This window comes from Lactuca saligna, unplaced genomic scaffold (genome assembly GCF_052625555.1).
Source record: "Lactuca saligna cultivar CGN05327 unplaced genomic scaffold, ASM5262555v1 scaffold_62, whole genome shotgun sequence".
Classification (NCBI taxonomy): Eukaryota; Viridiplantae; Streptophyta; class Magnoliopsida; order Asterales; family Asteraceae; genus Lactuca; species Lactuca saligna.
The window spans coordinates 16,122-43,347 of NW_027629923.1; the positions used below are offsets into that span (position 1 = coordinate 16,122).

Consider the following 27,226-nt stretch of genomic DNA (forward strand, 5'->3'; position numbering starts at 1 on the left):
AAAGGGGGGTTTTGCAACCACTGGGACCAAGATATGCGACTTTTGCTATTCCTACTAAAGATCCAATTAAAAGAATGAATGACAATGCCTTAAAAGATATAACATTTCCATAATATACTACTGGACATTGATTCCCAAAATCATTATCATCTGCAAATTTCAAGAACCATATTAGATTTTGTTGGATAAATTAACACATAACGGAAATGTTTAATTACTTGATGGGTAGCTATATTAACCGTTACCTCACATTTCTTGGTGTATTTCATCACTACATGTGCGTTAGCTGAACATCATGTGGAATGCATACAACTTCCTAAGGATCCAAGGTACCAACATAAATGTAAATGTAATTGTATCATCATCTGATATGTTGACTGTGATTTCAAGTAGGCTTAGCTTCATGTTAAGATAAATTTAATCTTCAATTAGATTAACTGCAACTTAACAAAAGACATATCATAATAGAAAAAAATGAAAGTAAGAAAATTACCTTCCTATTTTTTACAATTAGCTCCTAAAGACTTCCCAATTGCCATAGCTCCTCCTTAATACAATAAGCTTTGGGATAATTTTCCCGTTCTATTGTTGTGAACACTCTGAAAAAACAAAAGGAATCAACAAAACCCAACAAAATTTCAGATTAGTGGGTTCTTTATCCCCGAATTAGTGTATTTTTCCCAAAAAAAAAAAAAAAGCTCCATGTAACATCCCAAAAATCATGACCGAAAATCTCATTTTTAAATCATTTATCGAACCAAAATCTATCAATTCATAGCATAAGTCGTAACATAAAGTCGGGGTGTTAATTTAAAACATGTTCTTATTATCAGAGTAAACATCTCAAGCCAAACTTCTTGGTGTGTGCCATGCGATCACCCCGAGCTCTTTCCGCCACTACCGGAAGTACCTGAAACTAAAACTGAAAATCATAAGCACGAAGCTTAGTGAGTTCCCCAACCAACCAAATACCATATACGCATAACCAGGAACACATAACCATATACTGGGCCCCCGCCCACTGCATCTGGCCTCGCCTGTCATCGGGCCCCGTCCGGCCTCAGGCCCCGTCTGCCATCAGGTCTCACTTGGCATCGATCCCCGCTCGATATACAGATTTGTTTCTCATAGGTCCCGCCTGTTTCTGGGCCTCGCCCTCCATACACATACATACAAACAAAATATCATACTAGTGCATACCAAACATAATCTAACTGAACCATGTTCTAAGGCCTTGCCTGACTTGGGGCCCGCCCTTAGTCTGCTACTGAAGTAGTGAAACCCCGTTCATACTTCTACTAGTAGTGAGATACGGGCCCCCGCTCACACTCACACCCTTCCTATCACGGGCCTCGCCCCTACTATACTAATATCGAGATATGGAACCCCATCCATACTCAGCTAGTGATGAGATACGGGACCTCGCTCACACTCACCTCCTTACCAGGCACATACAAGTATCACGAACACAACAAGTATAATCTAACATTCAACCTAAGAACCTTCCTCGGGATTCCCTGGTATCGAAACCCCAGTCCGGAGACACACTATTACCTAACATACTTCGGGCTTACCTCGACATCGGACCCTCGGTCCGAAACCTACCATACTGACACATGCAAGAATCACAAAGACCTCTAGCATCCTAACATTCATCGGGCCTCGCCCAACATCAAGACATAACCCGGAACATATATCAATAAATGCCTAGGGCTAACCCCCGAGTCTTCCTTCTACTCATAAACATAAGCATAAACATAATGGGCCGACATTATGGCCGTAGACCCATGCACACAGTGAGGAGACTCACCTTGCACTGTTGAACCCTGCTGATACTCCTCCTGACTGCTAACTGGCAATTCCCGAACTGCTGATCCTCCGATTCCCCGAGCTACCAATACCAAAATACCAATTAGTCCAATTCAATAATCCTTCTTAGGGTAAAAGGGCCATTTTACCCCTAATCCAATTTGGTCCATAACTAAGGCCCAAACCATAATATAAAAGGCCCAATACTATGTAAGCTTCCCAAGCCCACTAATGGCCCAATTTGCCAAATTGGGCTCAATCCCTCTAATAGGCCTTACCCCAAGCCCAAAACTTATAATTGAACCAAATTAGCTGATTCCTGATGGCCCATGAAGACCAAAGACCCAAATCATGGCCTAAAACACGGCCCAAATATACAAAACCCAAACAGATGGATTACGCAGCGCGTACCACTACGTACGCTAAGCGTACTGGCCAGGTAGTGCGTACGCTGGGCGTACCTCCTTGTACGCTCAGCATAAATCTCCTGTTAAGTCCTTTTTTCCATTAAGTGCTTATTACACCACTCTAGAGGCTACAAACTCAGATCCAGATCCTTTTCCATGTCTTATTTCATAAAGTCACGGACTTGGTGACTTTACTTGGCCCCAAACAACTCAACTCCAAAAATGATCTTCCACTTCCAAAAAGAGGGCTAGATCTCATGCATGACTATGAATGGGCTAGCAAGTTCGAAACTTTACTACTTATGGACTACTCTTAGCCTTGAGGGTGGCAACCCTAAGCTCAAAAACGAGATTCCATCTTAAAGGTCTAATCTTGGGACCCAAAATGACTCCAAAACTAGATCTGTTCATCCTTAATTAAAGTCATGAACTTCATACCTCCAAGAAGTCTGAAATGAAGCAATAACCCCAGATTTATATATTCGCCTTTAGTCCCCCACCTTCCTTGTTCTTCACTTGCTTGAGGAAATGGCTTTACAACTCTAGAATATTGTCCACAGGCCTCTAAAGCTCCAAAACACTCAAAGGAGGGTTAGGGTTTCATAGCAGCTCTTTAAGGTGGAATGGAGGTTGAAACTTGAGTGTATAACATTCCTTATATAGTGGCACACCCTAAATTTAGGGTTTCTAGACTCTGGACGTATGCTGGGCGTACGCCTATGATACCCGCGATCATTCTCCTTTATACATTGGGCGTAATCCAGCTTACGTTGGGCGTACCCGCACGCTTCCATTTTGCCTGCATGGTCCTCCATGCCAACTTTTCTCCATAAGGGACCATTTATGCCACTATCTTACAAGTGCCATGACTTCCTCACCCGATGTCTGTTTCTGACGAACTTTATATCCATGAAAAGGGGACGAGAAGCACTACACTCCTAACGACACACTTCGGACCAAAAATTCTCAATTAAAAACTTCAAGACCCATAGAAGACCGAAACGCTCCTCGCCTCGAGATCTGAAATCCCTAAACAAATACTTTCATAATAGGGCGTTACACTCCAAATTGCAATAGTATGAATCATGAAAACACCAATAATAACATTAATACATATATGATTGAATAGAATATCACTTTACACAACAAATGTATACCTTTTAAACAATTTCAACTCAAAGTTGATGCAAAAATAAATGTATAATAAAGTTTACCTCAAATATGGTTCAAGTATGTATGAGGACATTTTGATCACAAAAACGAATCATTAGGCCAGCTATTACGTTTTGATCCTGAGAAAGTCTTCACATGTGTTTTTGCTGCATATTTCTCTATGTTCAAGGTTAACCTTGCAACAACCACTTACACTATTACATTATGACCCCATTAGATAAAATTTCATATTCCATGCATATTTATACCCCATTTATAACAAAAAAGACTGGAAATTTATGTCGCGTTATCATTACTGCATTCAAATTAAATTGCCTACGAATATCTTCATCAAAAAGTTGAAGTTCAATGAAGAGGCATGTCAATAGTTGAAGTGTAATGCTACTCTATTTCAAAAAGCTTAGAGAAAAGAAACAAATTCCTAAGTTTTGTATACATATATAAACACAAATACACACAAATAAACAAATTCAAAGCCTAAACTTATCACCTCTGATTTGAGAGCACCATGGTTTGCAATCAAGCAATGTACTGGATTTCTTTTCATTAATAGCAACAAAAAATTCACTTGTGAGGTGGAATTCTAATTATACCTGGTGAAGCAGGAATGTTGTGACCTTGCATTTTTTAAGCCCTGAAATGCAAGAGGTTGCATTTGAATTGTTAAGAATCAAACTTAGATAAGCTAAAAAGGAAAAGCACATAAAAATATCAGTGGATGAAAATATAATCCAAAAGCTCTCACCATGTTAGAGCGCAAAAATTAGGTAAAATTAGAGTTAAATAAATATAAGCAATGAGGGGGGGGGGGGGGTTGGATGCTTTATCAAATTCATAGTTATCATTTCCGTTTTTACCTGCATAACAAATTGCTATATTGAAACAAAACCCATTGAAATTTTGTAGATCGAAATTCCCAACTTATAAAAAACAATGAAGAATTGCTTGAAAGTATGAAACTTATTGTCACCTTTTCAAAGAAACCAAATACTTCAGAAATTGAAAAAAACACTTAACAAAAACTATGAAAAATAAAGGATCACCTTTGCGATTCGGTAAGATTGTAGAAAGCTAAGAAGCACATTCAATGCATAGTGCATTCACAAATCTTCATGTTAGTAAGAAATTAGCTTTTACAAAGAGTGAGGAAAATTACAAAAGAAACCTTACTACAATTACACTCAACCCTCTGATTATCAAAAGAAACCTTACTACAATTACACTCAACCCTCTGATTATCATCTAATCTATCTACTAAATACAAACAATCAATAAAAGAAGGAATAAGAACAACCCTAACTCAATATGAACAGACTCGGACTCGATATGAACAACTCAGAGAGAATGAGTGAATCGTAAGAATGAAAGTAGTCAAAATGAATCAAAACAACACACAAAGTACTCATTTAAACAACAGGTCAACCCAGTTATAAATCAAGTATAACCTGCATGTTTTTACTTGATAATTTCCAAAAGTGCTCCGCAATCCAGAAGATCCACAATCTTTGCACTAACCACCATTCTTGCAAATATCTAACAAATGCAAGAAATACAAACTAACACAATCTACCCTAAATAAATAATAAATATATATTAAGGATACAAAAAGATATACCAATGAATTATAAGTTTGAAGAAATAGACATCAACTAACTCAACACCCCTCCTTACACTTAAAATTCAATGGAAACATTAGCAAAACTCCATGGAAAAGTTCAACAAGACCCAATTCTTGACAAATCCATTCATGTTGAGAAACACTCAAGACCTTAGTAAAAATATTAGCCAAATTATTATAGGAACTAACTTTTAAAACCTCAACAATTCCTTTTGAAACACGATCTTTAATAAAATTAAAATCAACATCAAAGTGCTTGGTTTTCTCATGAAATATTGGATTAAGAACAAGCTTTATTGCTGATGCATTATCACAGAATATTGGAACATGAGTTCTATTCTTAATTCCAAGATCAAAAAGAATTTTCAAAATCAAAATTATTTCACATAATATAATACTAAGGGCTCGATATTCAGACTCATTAAAGGATTGAGAAACAACTTCCTGTTTCTTACTCTTCCACGAAACAAGATTATTACCAAAAAAAATCTGCATAACCTGTTACAGACTTTCTTGAAACAAGACACTTTGCCCAATCTACATCAACAAAGCTTTTAATATTCAGAGAATTCGATTTCACAATAGAAAATCCTCTTCCGGGATTACCCTTTAAATACCTTAGAAGCCTTATAACAATATTAAAATGAGACTTTCTTGGATTTTGCATGAATTGAATTAAAACTTGCACAAAATAAGAAATATCCGGCCTGGTAATGGTTAAGTAAATAATCTTACCCACTAATTTTTTAATTAAACAACATTAGGTATTAAAATATCATTTTTATCCAAGCCATCTCCTTTAATAACAACATTATTATCCAAAGGAACTTTAACAAGTTTACAATCTAACATACCAAATTCATGAATTAACTCAATGCGGTATTTCCTTTGACATAAAAAAATACCATTATGAATATCAACAACTTCAATACCAAAAAAAAACTTTAACTTTCCCAAATCTTTAATTAGAAACTTAGATTTTAAGAAACTCTTTACTTTATTAATTTCATCAACACTACTACCTGTAAGAATAATATCATCAACATAAACTAAAAGAGCAAGAAACAATTATTATCAGACTTAACAAATAGAGAAAAATCATTTATACATTATATAAAACCAAATTCAAACAAAGAACCACATAATTTTTCATTCCATTTTCTAGGAGCCTGTTTAAGTCCATATAAAGATTTCAACAATTTACAAACTTGATTATTATTTCTATGATGATATCCTGGAGGCAAAGACATATAAACATCTTCATCTAATTCACCATATAAAAATACATTATCACCCAAAATTAACAGCTATAGTAATAACAGTTCTAATAGTAACCATTTTAGCTACATGAGAGAAGGTTTCTTTATAATCTAAACCTTGTCTTTGATTATAGCCTTTAACTACCAACCTAGTTTTATACCTTTCAACCTCACCATTGGATTTATATTTAATATGATAAACCCATTTACAACCTATGGGTTTTCTATCAGAAGGCAAATCACAAATAATCCAAGTTTGATTTCTATACAAAGCTTTCATTTCCTCATTCACAACTTTAACCCAATTGGGATCTAAGGAAGCTTCATAATATGAATGAGGTTCAACAGTCTTATAAAGATTAGCTGAAAAACATCTATTTTCAGAATCTAAAAAACAATAGTTAACATATTTCTCAATTCCATATTTATATTTTCCTTCAATAACAATATCACTATATTTTTTTAGGAAATTTAGATTCTCTATGATATCTTCTTAAAGATTGACTATTAGAAGAAGTGGAAACAACACTTTCCTCAGAATTGTTTAGAAATTCAAATGTAACTGGATCAGGTTGCGAACCATGTGTTTCACAACCTGGAGAACCTTCTTGTTCAGGAAGAGTTGCAGTTCTATTTAAACTACCTTCAAGACTAGATCGGTTGCACTCACTGGTTGATCAACAGTAATATCATCCTCCTGATAGGTATCATCTAAATTCCTAGTATCTTGGGTATCATCAAGATCATCAAACAACAACATCTCGTCATTCAAAAAAGGATCCCATGGACCATTATCAGTCAATGAATGATACTAAAAAAAACCAGGAAAAGCACCAGATTTTGAAGCCATTTAAAAAGGAAAAACATACTCATAGAACTTCACATCCCTGGAGAAAAAATAAATTCCGATATCAAGACTAAACAATTTATACCCTTTTTTAACATTAGAATCACCAATTAAGACACACTTTTCAGATCTTTCAAAAAATTTATCTTTAACATCAAGTTTAGTTGAAAAACATAAACATCCAAATACCCTAATTTTATCAAAAACAGGAACACATTCTTAATCAAGTTCAAAAAGAGTTTTACCATTTAAAACAGAAGAAGTTCTATTTATAAAAAAAATAGTTGTAAGAACAGCATCTCCCCAAAACTTTCTAGGCAAACCAGACTAAAATAAAAGAGACCTAGAAACATTTAAAAGATGTCTATGTTTTCTCTCCACAACACCATTATGTTGTGGAGTATGAACACATGTCCTTTGATGTATGACAACCTTACTTTCAGGAAAAGTTTTCATATTAAAATTCACAAACTCAGTCCCATTATCAGATCTGATAGTTTTAATTTTAACGCTAAATTGATTTTTAACCAAGGCATGAAACTCACGAAAACAAAATTGAGCATAACTTTTAGACTTCAACAGATAAACCCAAGTAGCTCTACTAAAATCATCAACAATTGTAAAACCACCAGAAGCAAGAACTTTATAAGGACCCCAAACATCCAGATGAATAAATTCACCAAGTTTACTAGACTTATGTTCACTTAATGGAAAAGGTTCTCTTGTTTGTTTAGCCTTATGGCAAACTTCACATGGCATTACATTTTCATTTTCACATTTAAGAATAGGTTTTAACACATTTAAAGACTTGTCAGCAGGATGACCTAACCTATTATGCCAAGTAAGTTTAGAAACAAAATACTTAGAACTGTTTACAAAAATTAACCTACCTAGAGAGTTATTTTCAAGATAATAAAGACCTCCAAATTCTTTACTAGTCTCCACAGTCATCTTGGATAGAGAATCCTAAACATAGAAATTATTTTCATCAAAAGTAACTTTACATTTGTTTTCCTTACACAACTAATGAACAGATAAAAGATTGACATGAAAATCAAGAACAACAAAAACATCGGTTAAGATGATAGAATTAGAAAGATTCATGTTTCCAATTTTGTCAATCTTGGCAGTGGACCCATTAGGATGATCCACCTTCAATTTCAACTTGGAAATATCAACCGCGTCAAAAAGTTGTGATTCAGAAACAGTCATATGTTGACTAGGTCCTGAATCAACAACCCAACTTATATTTTTAAAAGAAACATTATTACACATTATACCTGCCATGTTGGCATATCCAGTAATATCTGCTAAAGGTTGTTTTTCATTGAGAAGTGCCAAGGCTTTAGAAAATTGTTCACTTGTTAAAAAATATTGATCAGGCTTGTCAGAAGAAGTTACTGAAGAATTAAAGTTCTCACTTGCATGAGAAATAACATGGGAAGCAGTTCCAGATGAAGAAACCTTGTTAAAATCAGATTTAGGTTGGAAATCTTTGGTATATCCAATAAGTTTATAACACTTTTCAATTGTGTGACCCTTTATACCACAATTTTTACAAACCAAATTCTGATTTCTACCTTTAAATTTCCTGTTATCATTAATTTTTCCAACCAAAGCTGAAGAAGAACTGCTCTTATTAGACAAAACAGAAGTGAATCCATTTCTTTGATTAGATTCTTCTCTAGACACAACAGAAAATGAAGTTTTAACATCAGGTAAAGTTTCCATTAAGAAAATGTGACTCTTTACCTGATTAAACGACTCATACAAACCATTTAAAAATTACATGAGTTTCATGAGTTTAGAATGAGTTTTAGATTGAGTAGCAGCATCACAAACACATTCAGTACACTTAGTTAAACCATCAAATTCCTTCCACAGACCATCAAGTTTGTTATAGTAATCAGAAATCGGCAAACCATTTTGATAAAGAGAATTTATTTGTTGATGAACATTAAAGACAACAAATCCATCAGTCTTGTAATAATTGTCACATAGATCATTCCAAATATCCAAAGCAAACTCAGAACATGCATTACCAATATATATATATATATATATATATATATATATATATATATATATATATATATATCAGATAAGGAGTTAAGAATCCAAGAAAAAATAATAGCATTTACCTTGTCCCACTTAAGAGATCTAACAGGATCCTTTTTATCCTGAACCCCAGTACCTTCAATAAGTCTTTTTTTATTTCTAGCTTTCAAAGCTCTAGTCATAGAGCTTTTCCAAACCCTGAAATTCTCAGATCCTAGTAGCTTAAAGCTAATGATTGTACTACTAGTGTAATCGGAAGGATGAAGATACAAAGGTGATGGGTTTTGGTCATAAGACATCCTATGTGCTCATACAAACCCTAATGCTTGGATCTAGGTTTCTCTATTGTACATGCTTTTAATCCAAAACTATAAACCCTAATTCTAACATATGGAAATCGACATTAACATATAATTAGGTCTAAGAACATACCTTGATTGTTATATAGCAATAACAATCACAAATCTCCTTGTATTGACTTTGGAATGCTTAGAGTCACAAGTGTCACTCCTCTAATGGCTTACAAACATCAAGAGCAAATGGAGAAGGTATAAAGAGAGAGGTGGGAGGTTAGAATTCGTATCTAGGACCTCTTGGGAAGGGATACACGAATTCATGAGCCAAGGGGTGTTTATATAGGTGTAGAGATAGGGTTTCAGTCATTATCCTTATCTAGTTGCTTATCTACAAAGCAACCCATAAGATAATCCTTGAATCCTTCTCATAGTCAAATTCTAAGGCCTTATCACCTCAAATTCGTTCACCATATATTTAAGATAATCCTTACCTTATTTTGTAACTATCACATAATTACAAATCAGCCCCTCTAGTTTAATTAATTACACTTGATCACAAAATTAATTCCAAATTAATTATTGACCAATATTAATTAAACAAATATGATTTCTCCTTTAATATATTATTCTTATAACATATTAATAAATCATAATAACCTTTCTCTCTTTATTTATTTCTCCAATCAAGTTGCTTTGGTGAAGGCAACCCAAAAGGACCATGCACCATCGGGTCAAGTACATACCAAAATAGTTATGGACTTAGACACTAATCCAACAGTCTCCCACTTGGATAAGTCTAATAACTATTATGCGTATGACTTCATATCCTAATCTGCAATCGTAGCTTTCCAAAGCCGTTGTCAACTCTGATCCTATCAGATACGCGTGTCCTTAGATAAGGGATCATATATTCCTCCATTCTAGATATCGTATGAGATATGATTTCAAATCATTCTCTTTGTACTATATCTCGATTTCCGATTTATGACGACAGACTAATTGAACAAATCAAATTAGCCCTAGCCCGGCCGAGCATTTACGTATGTCATCACTAAACCATCGAGGGGCCCAAAGATATCGCTTTTATTCTTTGAATAAAAGGAATGGATAAACTTTGATACAATGCTTGCTTGCATTCACTCACCGAATTACACACAACAATATGTTTTATAACACCAAGTTACTGGTGCGTTTACATATTATCAATGTGCAACCGATTAGCGAGATACAACTCACACATCTCGGTTTGAAGAATATAAGATGTTATCGTCTCACTAATCACTCGAGATAGTGATCCAAGTGAGCGTGGGTTTAATCCAATGCTCAAATCATATTCATAAGCACTCATGAACGTTGCAGCAAACATTTGCTTATGTCTAATACTTTTTCTAGACAATCCACACACCAATTCACGACAATCTTCATTCATATCTACTTCCAACATATGAACGATTGTGGCCCGTTCGAATAATTCGATTATTCTTAATAAACTCAATTATTCTGGAAGTCAAAACATGCAAGGTGAAACACAAGAATAATACTAATCTCATATGGCCTCAAACCTTTGAGTATAAACAAAACACGTTTTATTTATCACCATATCGATTACTCATTATTTGTCGTTTCGGGTAATCAACCTTTTACTTGAATCATTGCACTTATCCCATGCTCCTAGCATGCACACAATGTTTACCTATGGTTCTTACTTTTGTGAAATAGACAAATTGAACACATTTCCAATCATTCTCATTTCACAACTCCAAATCCATTTTCTTAAGTGTAAGAATATCAAATTCTTGTTACTTATAGAATATACTAGATTCTAACACTTTATGCAACGATCCTTTTGTAATGTCACTGCACCAAAGTCTCAAAGACTATTGCCAATGATATTACAAATTCCTCTATCAGAGATTGTTACAAGACAATTCCTTAGATATGATGTCTCTCACTCAAAGTACATTCCTTTGAACATCCTTTTGCATAAAAGTTTCTAATCTAGACATAGATTTTCAATATTTACTTCCCAATATGGACACGCTTCCATATTTTCCATATGACAACTAATTTCTTAATAGAATCTCATCTATTCGTAATGATGTCGATATTGTCCATCCAATATGGAAACATTTCCATAATTTCCAATACTATACTTCCAACTACTTACAAGTGACCAATTCTTGTCGAACTTCAAATCGTCCTTTGATAGTTGTTTAATTATTTTAGTCAGAACCAATTCTAGTCCCTTTTGCCTCTAAATGCGCTAGACATTTGGAAAATTTTAGAATGGTCAAACATTAAAGCATTTGCAATCGATCCTATACCCGAAGCATATGGGACACGACGCACAATGTTTTATTTTCTATGTTCTCAAAATTCGAATTGTGAAGAGGAATGCCGTAATCATAATCGAAACTTTAAGAACGCACTATGTACCTTTGACTAAATTTATCAACATTTCACAACCTAATCCTTTAGATTTGAAATGAAGCATAATATTCTCTCCCTTAATTATAGCAAAAAAACCTTTCAACTCTTACAACTTTGCAAAGTATGACTCTTGTTTTCTATAATTAATATTGCCAACTATGCAATACTTGCCTTAATAATCATACAATCACAACATTTATGCTCCCACTATCATGATGATTATTATAAAACATAACACTTATGCTCCCACTAGCTTCGACATGTATTCATAAACATCTTAACTTTTAGAAAAACAATACTTATTGAATTTCTTAAGTTCATGTTTCTAATACTTAGTGCTTTGATAAGATTTTATCAAGGCTTCTTGAACTTATACACTTTTTCCTTAGATAGTTCATATGTGTGTCTTAACAATTAAGACTAATTGCCAAACCTCACAATTCAAATTATGGAAAGGGATGCCGTAACCATGATCGAATTCGAGAATGCAATTTTACAATCACTATCTTTTAAAATCTTTCTTAGTGAAAGCATTTTCTCACAATCATTTTCATGAAGGAGGAAATCTTATAACACTTAGATTTAAACGGTGTATGTGTTCCTATCCATGTGAATTTGTTAAAATCCAAAGTTTACGACAAATTCAAACTCATATGGATCGAACTTTCTTAATCTTGATTTCTTGCCTTATGGTAGCACAGCTGCCCACCACGTCTTCCAAGTAGTTAAGTAGCTCACCCTTTCCTATCAATGTACTTTCCATTGATCAAGGTCCTTGCCTTTTATGCATTCAAATGAGAACTCATAGGACTCATATGCATAATTAACTCAATTGGATTGGCACAGAAACAAAATAATGTCTTCACGATAGGTTGTAAACCTCAACTCGTGTGCTAGTGATGATCGATACGGTTTATTTGATTTGTTCTTGAAACTTTTCAAGACTATTAAGACTCCCACTTATACGATTCTCTTATCAAAACATTTCTTGACAACCAAATATTTAAGAGTTAGTGTAGCTTTTATCAAAACAAAACACTTCATAATTTTGGTCTTAGTTGGTCTTTGTCTTATCCAAGACATCACAACTTTCCACAATTAATGAATGTTATAAACCTTCTTAATACTATTCACTCAATGTCACAATCTTGACTTTAAGACTTGTTTTGGAACGAAGCATGATTGACTTATTGATTTGACCATTTCTTCAATCTTTGATTCCTCTTCTTGGACATACAATTGTACCAAGACTCACTTAGAGGATCAATTGAGATATGGTTCTTAATCATTAAGACCTATCATAACGCATAAAAGCTACTCTCCCTTCTTCTTAGAATGGAGAAACTCTTATCTTTCTGCCTACTTGATTCTTCTTATTCATTTTGCTATTGATCTAAACCCTTTAATCAATTCAAAATTACACTTAATCTTGTAAGTGTAATCATATTTACTAAGCCTTTAGTACATCATGACGAATATCTTTGTTACTCTTATAGTGAACTTGATCAACACACAACTTTGTGTACTCGATCTCCTAGTCCTTCACTTGACACTTTGTCAATGAATTAGTCCAATTTCCAAATACGAAATTTCTCATTCATCGTGCATCCACGTTGCATGATTCCAAGTTTCTGTCCAATTGAAACTTGGGCGATGAGAAACTCTCCCTATTTGGTAAATTCTCGACATTTCCATAAATAACATAACTAAGAATCATATCCATTCGTTGTAGAAATATGCAAACATTAATTTTCACATAACGATTTCATTGCAAGGAAGTAAACAAATAAATAAATAAGTCAAACAAAATTTATTTTATTTATAAAAGCAGCGGAAAAGCATTTGTCCTTACAATGCAAAATCTATTGAAAACTATGTAAAAAGAAAATTTCTAACAACTCTATCATAACTATCTAAGCTCAAAATCCAATCTTCAAGTCCATGAGATCGAGATCCATCTCTTGTGATTAGATTCATCTTGCTCTCTTATCAAGCTTCCTTTCTTTTCACCGATCCTTCAAAACATTCAAATGCAATCTTATCACATCATGTATTAAGAATCAATGAATAGGAACTTAATGGAGTTAGATAGTGGATTCTTACCTAAAGCATAGTCATACTTTTGACTCTCCCATCTCTTAGATCTCTTAGGTAGATAGGTCAACTTCGTCTCCAATGCCCCTTCTCTTGGTAATAAAAGCAAATTGACTCCTTTGGAACAACACATGGAACTGCTTCAGATATCGCCTTTCTCTTATGATTAAACTTTTCGATCATTGCATGTCTTTCATTGCCATTGTCTATATCCATAGAGGTCTTGAAGGCAGATTCACCAATCAACTTTGCTTTTCTATTGCGCCAAACCATTGTTGATTCAACATCAATAAGCATGTAGGTGAGATCTATAAGGGTCACGTCGCGGTTCATCATATAGTACTCTCTTACGAACTCACTATATGAGTTAGGAAGCGATTGAAGAACCCAATCAACAACCATCTCTTCACCGACAACGGATCCCATCATTCTTAACCTATCAATGTGTGACTTCATCCCTAAGACGTGTACACACACCGACTTGCCCTCTTTATGTTTACTTGCCAAAAGGGCTTGAATGATATTGAACTTTTCAATTTTACAATCTTGTGGGTTAGGGAGAATAATTGGAGGAGGAGGAGGAAGTGAAGCATGATTACTTGTTCCTCGATCGAATCGTGGAATATCATCTTCATGTGGAATGCTTGTTCCACGGGATTTGAGAAGACCATAGTTGTCGAACTTTGACATCGGGAGAAAAAACGAATTCAAGTTAGTTGATTGATTGAGTCCTTGGTAAATCACCCAAATGAATTTCCAAGGCTAGGACCCAACACAATATCCTACAACTCGGGAGAGGGATGTCGTAACCCAAATTGCAGAACATTTGAAGGTAAGTGAATGACGATTCACTAGTTTCCACCATGAAAAACGAAAAAGAAATTTAAGTTTTAGATCTATGAAAACTCCTAGATCCTTTGAGATTCATTGAACATTTCAATGGCATGTTTAAATCTCGATATGCCCCTCTAGTTTGTGATTGGGATGCCGAGGATCACAAAGCGGGTGTGAATAACCATGCAAACTACATGGTGCCCTCACATGTTACAATCACCTATTCGATGTGCCGGTAAACCACACACGCTCCACCGAACTATGACAAAGATTGAGTCACCCTTTGCTACCTTTGCTTAGAACCATTTAGTGTGCCGGTAAAGCACACACGCTCCACTAACGTCTTCACAAGGGCACAAAGTGTAATTTCATGGAATTGCATCAATTCACTTTTGCCTAAGTAACTAAGATTGGGAATTTGAAAAACATTTAGTTACTTTGTATTTCATTATACTTATAATAAAAGGTTTCGTCCTATCCTACCCGTTCGGCTAACGACCCTCCACTAGTCAAGAGTGTGGTGGGTAACAGTGGATACCCATTCAATCGCCATTTTATAGGCAATTTCCTTAAACACCCCTTATAGACCAGCTTCGTGAATGAGGCCTACTAACGGTAAGACTGACTTTTACTCATACATATATATAATGTTAGACCTTTAATGTTATATATATAATATAGGGGGTATTTCACACTTTTAAAATACTATATGGTTAACTTTAACCATTACACTTTTAATTCAATTAAATGGTTAACCTAAACTTTTATGGATTTATTAAACCTCTTTTAATTATACTCATTAATTAATTAATAAAACCATAAGGGTGTGATTTGAACTTTTCAAAACATTACTAGGGTTTTAGAATTTAACATTTCTAATTAATAAAACCATAAGGGTGTGATTTATTAAATGGTTCTGCTCTCCGGTGTTTTATGTCTGGCCCCTGTCTGTATATACTAGTTGGAAAGTATTGTTTAAACGCTTATATAATAATAATAATAATAATAATAATAATAATAATAATAATAATAATAATAATAGTAATAATAATAATAATAATAATAATAATAATAATAATAATAAAAATAATAATAATAATAATAATAGTAATAGTAATACTAATAATAGTAATAGTAATAGTAATAGTAATAGTAATAGTAATAATAATAGTAATAATAATAATAATAATAATAATAATAATAATAATAATATTAATAATAATAATAATAATAATAATAATAATAATAATAATAATAATCTACTCTTCTAATAAAACATTACCACAGCCGCCACGTGGCAATTGCTAAACCCCCTCCCAACGATTTTTCCCGATCGAAATTCTATGTGAAGTTCCGAAGATACCCTTTCTGCCTCTTCAAACCTCATCTGCCTTCATTCCGCTCTGTTCGTTTGAAACAATTGAGAGTTTCCAACTTCTATGCGATAAATCAGCTCCTAAAGAAACCGGCTCTCAAATTCCAGAGATTGTTGAAAGTAATCATTTCCAAAATTATTTATTTGTCTCTTTATTTATATGATTACAATTCCATACCCTTTCATTTTAACCCTAATTTTGTAACCGTAAATTGAGCAGAGCCAACAATTCATTTTTTTTTTTCTGGATTATAGTATTCTTAAATAGTTTCATTGGTCTCTTTCTACGAAACACATAATAATAATAATAATAATAATAATAATAATAATAATAATAATAATAATAATAATAATAATAATAATAATAATAATAATAATAATAATAATAATAATAATAATAATAATAATAATAATAATAATAATAATAATAATAATAATAATAATAATAATAATAATAATAATAATAATAATAATAATAATAATAATAATAATAATAATAATAATAATAATAATAATAATAATAATAATAATAATAATAATAATAATAATAATAATAATAATAATAATAATAATAATAATAATAATAATAATAATAATAATAATAATAATAATAATAATAATAATAATAATAATAATAATAATAATAATAATAATAATAATAATAATAATAATAATAATAATAATAATAATAATAATAATAATAATAATAATAATAATAATAATAATAATAATAATAATAATAATAATAATAATAATAATAATAATAATAATAATAATAATAATAATAATAATAATAATAATAATAATAATAATAATAATAATAATAATAATAATAATAATAATAATAATAATAATAATAATAATAATAATAATAATAATAATAATAATAATAATAATAATAATAATAATAATAATAATAATAATAATAATAATAATAATAATAATAATAATAATAATAATAATAATAATAATAATAATAATAATAATAATAATAATAATAATAATAATAATAATAATAATAATAATAATAATAATAATAATAATAATAATAATAATAATAATAATAATAATAATAATAATAATAATAATAATAATAATAATAATAATAATAATAATAATAATAATAATAATAATAATAATAATAATAATAATAATAATAATAATAATAATAATAATAATAATAATAATAATAATAATAATAATAATAATAATAATAATAATAATAATAATAATAATAATAATAATAATAATAATAATAATAATAATAATAATAATAATAATAATAATAATAATAATAATAATAATAATAATAATAATAATAATAATAATAATAATAATAATAATAATAATAATAATAATAATAATAATAATAATAATAATAATAATAATAATAATAATAATAATAATAATAATAATAATAATAATAATAATAATAATAATAATAATAATAATAATAATAATAATAATAATAATAATAATAATAATAATAATAATAATAATAATAATAATAATAATAATAATAATAATAATAATAATAATAATAATAATAATAATAATAATAATAATAATAATAATAATAATAATAATAATAATAATAATAATAATAATAATAATAATAATAATAATAATAATAATAATAATAATAATAATAATAATAATAATAATAATAATAATAATAATAATAATAATAATAATAATAATAATAATAATAATAATAATAATAATAATAATAATAATAATAATAATAATAATAATAATAATAATAATAATAATAATAATAATAATAATAATAATAATAATAATAATAATAATAATAATAATAATAATAATAATAATAATAATAATAATAATAATAATAATAATAATAATAATAATAATAATAATAATAATAATAATAATAATAATAATAATAATAATAATAATAATAATAATAATAATAATAATAATAATAATAATAATAATAATAATAATAATAATAATAATAATAATAATAATAATAATAATAATAATAATAATAATAATAATAATAATAATAATAATAATAATAATAATAATAATAATAATAATAATAATAATAATAATAATAATAATAATAATAATAATAATAATAATAATCATAATAATAATAATGATAATAATAATAATCATAATAATAATAATAATAATAATAATAATCATAATAATAATAATAATAATAATAATAATAATAATAATAATAATAATAATAATAATAATAATAATAATAATAATAATAATAATAATAATAATAATAATAATAATAATAATAATAATAATAATAATAATAATAATAATAATAATAATAATAATAATAATAATAATAATAATAATAATAATAATAATAATAATAATAATAATAATAATAATAATAATAATAATAATAATAATAATAATAATAATAATAATAATAATAATAATAATAATAATAATAATAATAATAATAATAATAATAATAATAATAATAATAATAATAATAATAATAATAATAATAATAATAATAATAATAATAATAATAATAATAATAATAATAATAATAATAATAATAATAATAATAATAATAATAATAATAATAATAATAATAATAATAATAATAATAATAATAATAATAATAATAATAATAATAATAATAATAATAATAATAATAATAATAATAATAATAATAATAATAATAATAATAATAATAATAATAATAATAATAATAATAATAATAATAATAATAATAATAATAATAATAATAATAATAATAATAATAATAATAATAATAATAATAATAATAATAATAATAATAATAATAATAATAATAATAATAATAATAATAATAATAATAATAATAATAATAATAATAATAATAATAATAATAATAATAATAATAATAATAATAATAATAATAATAATAATAATAATAATAATAATAATAATAATAATAATAATAATAATAATAATAATAATAATAATAATAATAATAATAATAATAATAATAATAATAATAATAATAATAATAATAATAATAATAATAATAATAATAATAATAATAATAATAATAATAATAATAATAATAATAATAATAATAATAATAATAATAATAATAATAATAATAATAATAATAATAATAATAATAATAATAATAATAATAATAATAATAATAATAATAATAATAATAATAATAATAATAATAATAATAATAATAATAATAATAATAATAATAATAATAATAATAATAATAATAATAATAATAATAATAATAATAATAATAATAATAATAATAATAATAATAATAATAATAATAATAATAATAATAATAATAATAATAATAATAATAATAATAATAATAATAATAATAATAATAATAATAATAATAATAATAATAATAATAATAATAATAATAATAATAATAATAATAATAATAATAATAATAATAATAATAATAATAATAATAATAATAATAATAATAATAATAATAATAATAATAATAATAATAATAATAATAATAATAATAATAATAATAATAATAATAATAATAATAATAATAATAATAATAATAATAATAATAATAATAATAATAATAATAATAATAATAATAATAATAATAATAATAATAATAATAATAATAATAATAATAATAATAATAATAATAATAATAATAATAATAATAATAATAATAATAATAATAATAATAATAATAATAATAATAATAATAATAATAATAATAATAATAATAATAATAATAATAATAATAATAATAATAATAATAATAATAATAATAATAATAATAATAATAATAATAATAATAATAATAATAATAATAATAATAATAATAATAATAATAATAATAATAATAATAATAATAATAATAATAATAATAATAATAATAATAATAATAATAATAATAATAATAATAATAATAATAATAATAATAATAATAATAATAATAATAATAATAATAATAATAATAATAATAATAATAATAATAATAATAATAATAATAATAATAATAATAATAATAATAATAATAATAATAATAATAATAATAATAATAATAATAATAATAATAATAATAATAATAATAATAATAATAATAATAATAATAATAATAATAATAATAATAATAATAATAATAATAATAATAATAATAATAATAATAATAATAATAATAATAATAATAATAATAATAATAATAATAATAATAATAATAATAATAATAATAATAATAATAATAATAATAATAATAATAATAATAATAATAATAATAATAATAATAATAATAATAATAATAATAATAATAATAATAATAATAATAATAATAATAATAATAATAATAATAATAATAATAATAATAATAATAATAATAATAATAATAATAATAATAATAATAATAATAATAATAATAATAATAATAATAATAATAATAATAATAATAATAATAATAATAATAATAATAATAATAATAATAATAATAATAATAATAATAATAATAATAATAATAATAATAATAATAATAATAATAATAATAATAATAATAATAATAATAATAATAATAATAATAATAATAATAATAATAATAATAATAATAATAATAATAATAATAATAATAATAATAATAATAATAATAATAATAATAATAATAATAATAATAATAATAATAATAATAATAATAATAATAATAATAATAATAATAATAATAATAATAATAATAATAATAATAATAATAATAATAATAATAATAATAATAATAATAATAATAATAATAATAATAATAATAATAATAATAATAATAATAATAATAATAATAATAATAATAATAATAATAATAATAATAATAATAATAATAATAATAATAATAATAATAATAATAATAAGAATAATAATAATAATAATAACAAAAATAATAATAATAATAAGAATAACAATAATAACAATAACAATAATAACAATAAGAATAATAATAATAATAATAATAATAATAATAATAATAATAATAATAATAATAATAATAATAATAATAATAATAATAATAATAATAATAATAATAATAATAATAATAATAATAATAATAATAATAATAATAATAATAATAATAATAATAATAATAATAATAATAATAATAATAATAATAATAATAATAATAATAATAATAATAATAATAATAATAATAATAATAATAATAATAATAATAATAATAATAATAATAATAATAATAATAATAATAATAATAATAATAATAATAATAATAATAATAATAATAATAATAATAATAATAATAAAAATAATAATAGTAATAGTAATACTAATAATAGTAATAGTAATAGTAATAGTGATAGTAATAGTAATAGTAATAATAATAATAATAATAATAATAATAATAATAATCTACTCTTCTAATAAAACATTACCACAGCGGCCACGTGGCAATTGCTAAACCCCCTTCCAACGATTTTTCCCGATCCAAATTCTATGTGAAGTTCCGAAGATACCCTTTCTGCCTCTTCAAACCTCATCTGCCTTCATTCCGCTCTGTTCCTTTGAAACAATTGAGAGTTTCCAACTTCTATGCGATAAATCAGCTCCTAAAGAAACCGGCTCTCAAATTCCAGAGATTGTTGAAAGTAATCATTTCCAAAATTATTTATTTGTCTCTTTATTTATATGATTACAATTACCCTTTCATTTTAACCCTAATTAGTATTCTTAAATAGTTTCATTGGTCTCTTTCTACGAAACACATATCTGGCTATGGAACAACGAAGAATCAGAAATTGATGGTCATCTTCACCAACAACTTCAGGTAAACATAAGTCTGTTCCTCCCCCGATCGATTTCAGTAAACCCTCCGAATCTAACACTCAACTACTTCATCATCGATCATCATCAAGGTTAGTTTCAACTTGTAAAATCTCTTTTCCTTCTCTTATCGGTTCTTTATTCTCTCAATTTTGCTTGATTGCATCATTTTGATTCCAGTGTTGTTCGTTAGTGATAGGTCTTTGTTCATTTTAGGGCTGGTAAATCTGATTCGATCAATTTCATAATGTTTGCTGATTTATTGGAGACTTTAGCATTAATATTACATTTATTTGTCGATAAATCCACTTTTATTTCTTCTTGGTTTGTAACAGTTTTTGTTTGATTATTTTCGGGTAATTTTGTTGATTTGGTATTGATTCTAAGTGCATATATCATTAAAAAGGTCATGTTTATATACAACCTAACTGTTGTATTAGTTTAGTGCAGTAACTTGTGAGATACCAAATACTATTAGGTTTCATGAATTAATGCTCTTATGGAGAATGTAACAAATGGACAAGAGAATGATTAGGAACATGCTGATTTTATAGAGATTATGTGATAAGTTTCTAAAAATTATTTTGTGGAAGAAATAAATGGATAGACTAAAGTTCGGAACCATGGTACTTTGAGAAGCATGCATAATACATTTACAGCAAATCCTTTTATCTCAAAGCAGTGAGATGGACTAAAATTAGAAATCATAACAAATGCAACCTATGGAAAATCTCTTGACTATATCTTTTTGTTAGTTTTGACTACTAAAATTAGTGATATATTTTTCATTGTCCTTTTGCCAGGTACACTTGCTTGTATTGTTGAAGATCAATTACCATTTACTGACCTCCTAAACCCTAAACCAGTTCTATCCGCTAATGAAATTTTCATGTTGACACACACATTTTCTTTTAAAACTCCACTATAAACTTCAAAAAATTCAAACTTTGTTTTGATTTATTTAACAGAGTGTTTTTTTAATCTTTGTAAATCAGTCTTGGTGTTTTTTGTTTAAAGTAGATAAAATTATTTACACTTATAGTAATGCAATTTGAAATTAATCCCATTTACATCATATTACTTTCAGAACTAATACATTATGTGTCATTGTTTTTTGTTAGGTGTTATTTTGATATGTTTTTTAATGTCATGAGTGTGTTAATGTAGGTAAATGTGACTATATATGTGATACTTTATTTTTTTTCCAACATGGACCAATTCTAAAATTATTAATTGATGTCAACAATTAAAGTACTTTAACGTTTGAAGTACTTAACTTATGTTGCTTTCCTTAAATATCATATGACTACCTGTATTTAGTATTCAGGTAACTCATTTACAACAAAGTGAATTTTCTGAGTTTGTTTTAGGATTATTTTGCAGCATTTGGACCATTTTGCCCCTGATATCTGCTCATCAGTTTTTACTTCTATTTTGATATGGGTGATAAATTATCTATTTGATTGGAAAATAAGTGAAGATCATGCCTAAGTATAGGATAGTATGTAGTTGAAAGATGGCAGTCAATTTTGGGAAGCCACTGATGGATGTTTTCACTTTTATTAGTAAAAAAACATGAAGAATGAGATTCAATCCAATGTTTTAGTAAATTTAATGAATGCTTATATGTAAATATTGTACTTTTATACCATCAAAGTAAACAAGGTTACATTTCAATTTGAATATTTTTGTTAATTTTTTTAAACAAGTACCATTTTTTTTGTTTTTTTTATACAAGGACCATTTACGTTAATTTTTTAAATAGGGATCATTTATGTTAATAGATTTTTTTTGGTTTTTTTTTCACCTGTATCGTGTGTATTGCATGAAAAGGTAACATACTTTGATTTTATTGTTTGGTTTTCTTTCACTTGTATGGTTTTTTTTTTTCGTGAGAACAATGTACTTTTTTTTGGGTTTCATGTCACCTGGTATGATTTTGTATGTGAAAGGGAAATGTACTTTGATTAATTTTGTAAGTGATAGTGACATACTATCTAAATTTACATAAATGGAAACTGAAATTTACCATTTTATTAAATTTATATGTATAATTTAGCATCCTACTTCCTAATTATGTCATATTATGTGTAAGTTTGCTTCAAATCGAAAGTAGGTTGCTATAAATTTACTAATTTTCAAAGTCACAATGGCATACTATATAATTTTACACAATTACCCTTTTATTTACAATAAACTAGATTATAACAACCTAGTTTCATTTAGTTTGCAGCCTACTTTTCTTTAATTTAACCTCATAACATCATTCCGTTTAAGCATTTATTTTGATTATCTTACTATCAAAGTTGCATGTTACAAGTATGACTAGGATAATGATTAAAGCTAAAAGAGTAATCTTGGTTGAAATAATTAACTTTTGAATTATAAGTTGATATAACTTTTATTAGTTTGATTTACGTTAAGAAGGATCCTTTTTTATTCATTATGCTTTATGTTTTACTGTAAATCGAGAATAGATTTATAACCTTAATAATATATCTTTTTTAAAAAGAAAAAACATTATTATTAATAAACAAAATAAGAGCAAAGAACCAGAATTAAAGTAATGATAGAAGGTAAATGAATTACTAAATATATCCTTATGATATCTAACTTTACATGAATTAAAGTAATTACAAATTACAAAGTTATTAAAAAACACAATATTACAATTCATAAGTTTTCTAAATTAATGCTATATTATTTTATTATATAATAGTAATAGTAATAGTAATAGTAATAGTAATAGTAATAATAATAATAATAATAATAATAATAAATTAGGAACCAAATACACTCATTATCCAAACTATAGGGATGATTCGTGTAATTTACCGTAATACATCCCCTAATAATAATAACGCGTTTCTTTTTCCCTAAAAAAAACGCTCCGCAGACCGCAGCTTCATCCTTGTGCTGCTTCATCGCCGACGAAGGATCCGTCGAAACTGCTCATCGCCGGCGCTGTTCAGTTTTTCTGTTTTTTCGGAAATTTGCTTGCTCTCCATCGCTTTTCGTTTGTTTCATTCAATCGCTTTCTTCTTCCCTCCCACTACCTTGATTTTCGATTGGTGATGTCCAAGAACAGAGCATCTAATTTCATTTGGTTGCGTTCGGTGATTTCAATTCGGTTTGTGGTGTTGCTAAACAGGGTATCTAGTTTCGTTCAAGAAGAAGGTAATTAGAAGTTTATTCTTTGTTCATGTCGTTCTGTCGTTGATTTATAAGCTTTTGTTTGTATGAATTGTAATTTTGATAGGTCTTTGCTATTGATCAATTAAGCACAACAATAAACAATTAAACATATTCCCTATTTCCATAATTCCAAGTAACAGTGTTTTCTTCAATGCTTTTTCTCTTTCAGAATTCATTTCATATGATGTTTCGATTCATCTTAACTGAACGTTCTTTCTTCCCTTGACAAGTTTTGATTTATTATAGATACGGTCAATCTGATTTCATTTTTCACGTTTCTATTGTTGATCGAATTAACATTCAAACTCGATAAGATTTCAGCAAACCATATCTGATTAAGCTCGCCTTCCACTTGTTCTGAGGTGCTAGTATTCGATTATCAAACCTCTGCATAACTCTATTATCAAACCTCTTCATATTCAATTATCAAACCTGTGTAGGTGTTCGATAAAATGGGACACTACAGCTGATCCTGGGTAAAATTTGCTACTCTCATTAGTGCCAATCGGAAACTATTTTTCCTTCCCGCCATGTGTTCGATAAAATGCCTAAATGAAGTTCTCAAGTGCTGCCCACAATGATATTGGAAAATTCGATAAGACGGTTTTTATATTAGCACTTCTACTTGTTCTTAATGGAATTGTAAGCAGATCTACTTGTTTTGTATCTGCTTTGTTCAAACTCTTTTTGGTTCTGAATTGCCTATAAATCTTGAATGCTTCTTCTGTTATTAATCTGAAATGCATATGAATCTGTGTAATTTTTTTTATGTGTTTAAAAGAAAGCATGTGCATTAAGAATCCGGAATGCTTCTTTGTCAACTCCCTAATACAATGATGTTAAATCATATAGAAAGTACTAAATTACAACTCATATTTCAGGCTTGTAGTTCAAGAAAACTCAGCACACATTATAAAACTAAAATTAGTAGCAAATCATAAAATCCCAATAATAGTACTTAACATTGTAATGTCTATAAATTTGGTTGTTTTTGCAAAATTAGTTGAAAATGAAAGAGATCTTGGCTGTTTGTAATCATTACGAATTATGATCTTCTTTTTAAAAATGAAAAAATGATTCTTTATTGAAAAAAAAATGAATTTTTGATAGCTAAGAAAATTTGTTCTTCTCTTGTGACACCATTTAAGCAACTAACAATGCTTCCATTAAAAGATATCACACCAGCAGCAAGAAACAACATCAACACACAGTTCATAATTTTGGAAAAAGGGAAGATAACATTAGAAGGAGGACAAAACAAGACATGTATGGGATTAGTTGCAGATGAAACTGCATCTGTTCACTTTCAATTATGGAATGAAGAGTGTGATGCGTTTGAGGCAGGAGACATTATTCGTTTGTCAAATGGGATATTTTCTTACCAACGTGGCAATAATCTTGTTTTGAGGGCAGGGAAAAGAGGGAAGGTGGAAAAAGTGGGAGAGTTTACAATGGCGTTTGTTGAGTCACCAAATATGAGTGAGATTTTGTGGGCCCCGGATCCGAATAATTCGGGGAAATACGTACGAGAGTCTGTAATTTCGACCCATTCGCGTATTTTCCCACCAACCGTTTAGATTGTGTTTCTTTAGAATAGGTTGGATTGTATTCTACTGGACAAGTTTTGTAGGACTATTTTTTGATGATAAAAAAGAAGAAGGGTATTTACGTCTTTTGTATCAGAAATTGAGAGTGTCTCAGGTTCACTAGGTTACAACCCGTGGAAACCACGGGTCAAAAATTGGAAAACATATTTATCTTTACTACTTATAAAAGAAATCTAACTATTTCTATAAATAGATTGAATATAATAATATTATTTTTTTAAGACGTACAAACGATTAAGCTAATATTACAAACAACCATTAATAAAATAATATTAAATTTTAAATTTGTTTTGATTCCTTATATTTCTCAGCAAAATCCTAATTTCATGGTCATTCAAAATTTAAAACCTTTTCATCCTAATACGCTTCAACAAATATCCTTTAAATGTTGCATTTGCAGCTGATTAAAATATCTCATAGCAGACGTG

General features: G+C 26.9%; 1 protein-coding gene and 1 long non-coding RNA gene across 2 annotated transcripts; both read left to right on the forward strand.

Moving 5' to 3' along the window:
• The first annotated feature begins 21,745 nt into the window (after positions 1–21,745).
• On the forward strand, positions 21,746–23,372 carry LOC145024307 (uncharacterized). Its single transcript, XR_013672370.1, has 3 exons — positions 21,746–21,821; positions 21,912–22,088; positions 22,800–23,372. It is a non-coding gene; the product is annotated as an uncharacterized LOC145024307 (long non-coding RNA).
• A 2,515-nt stretch (positions 23,373–25,887) lies between these two features.
• Positions 25,888–26,877, forward strand: LOC145024305 (uncharacterized). The gene has a single exon (XM_078976754.1). The coding sequence runs from the start codon at positions 26,349–26,351 to the stop codon at positions 26,766–26,768; it is 420 nt and encodes a 139-aa protein (XP_078832880.1). The 5' UTR covers positions 25,888–26,348; the 3' UTR covers positions 26,769–26,877.
• Positions 26,878–27,226: the final 349 nt, after the last annotated feature.

Bases quoted from the DNA above. Each gene is read 5' to 3' on its own strand.
- LOC145024305 (XM_078976754.1), top strand. From the start codon at position 26,349: ATGCTTCCATTAAAAGATATCACACCAGCAGCAAGAAACAACATCAAC.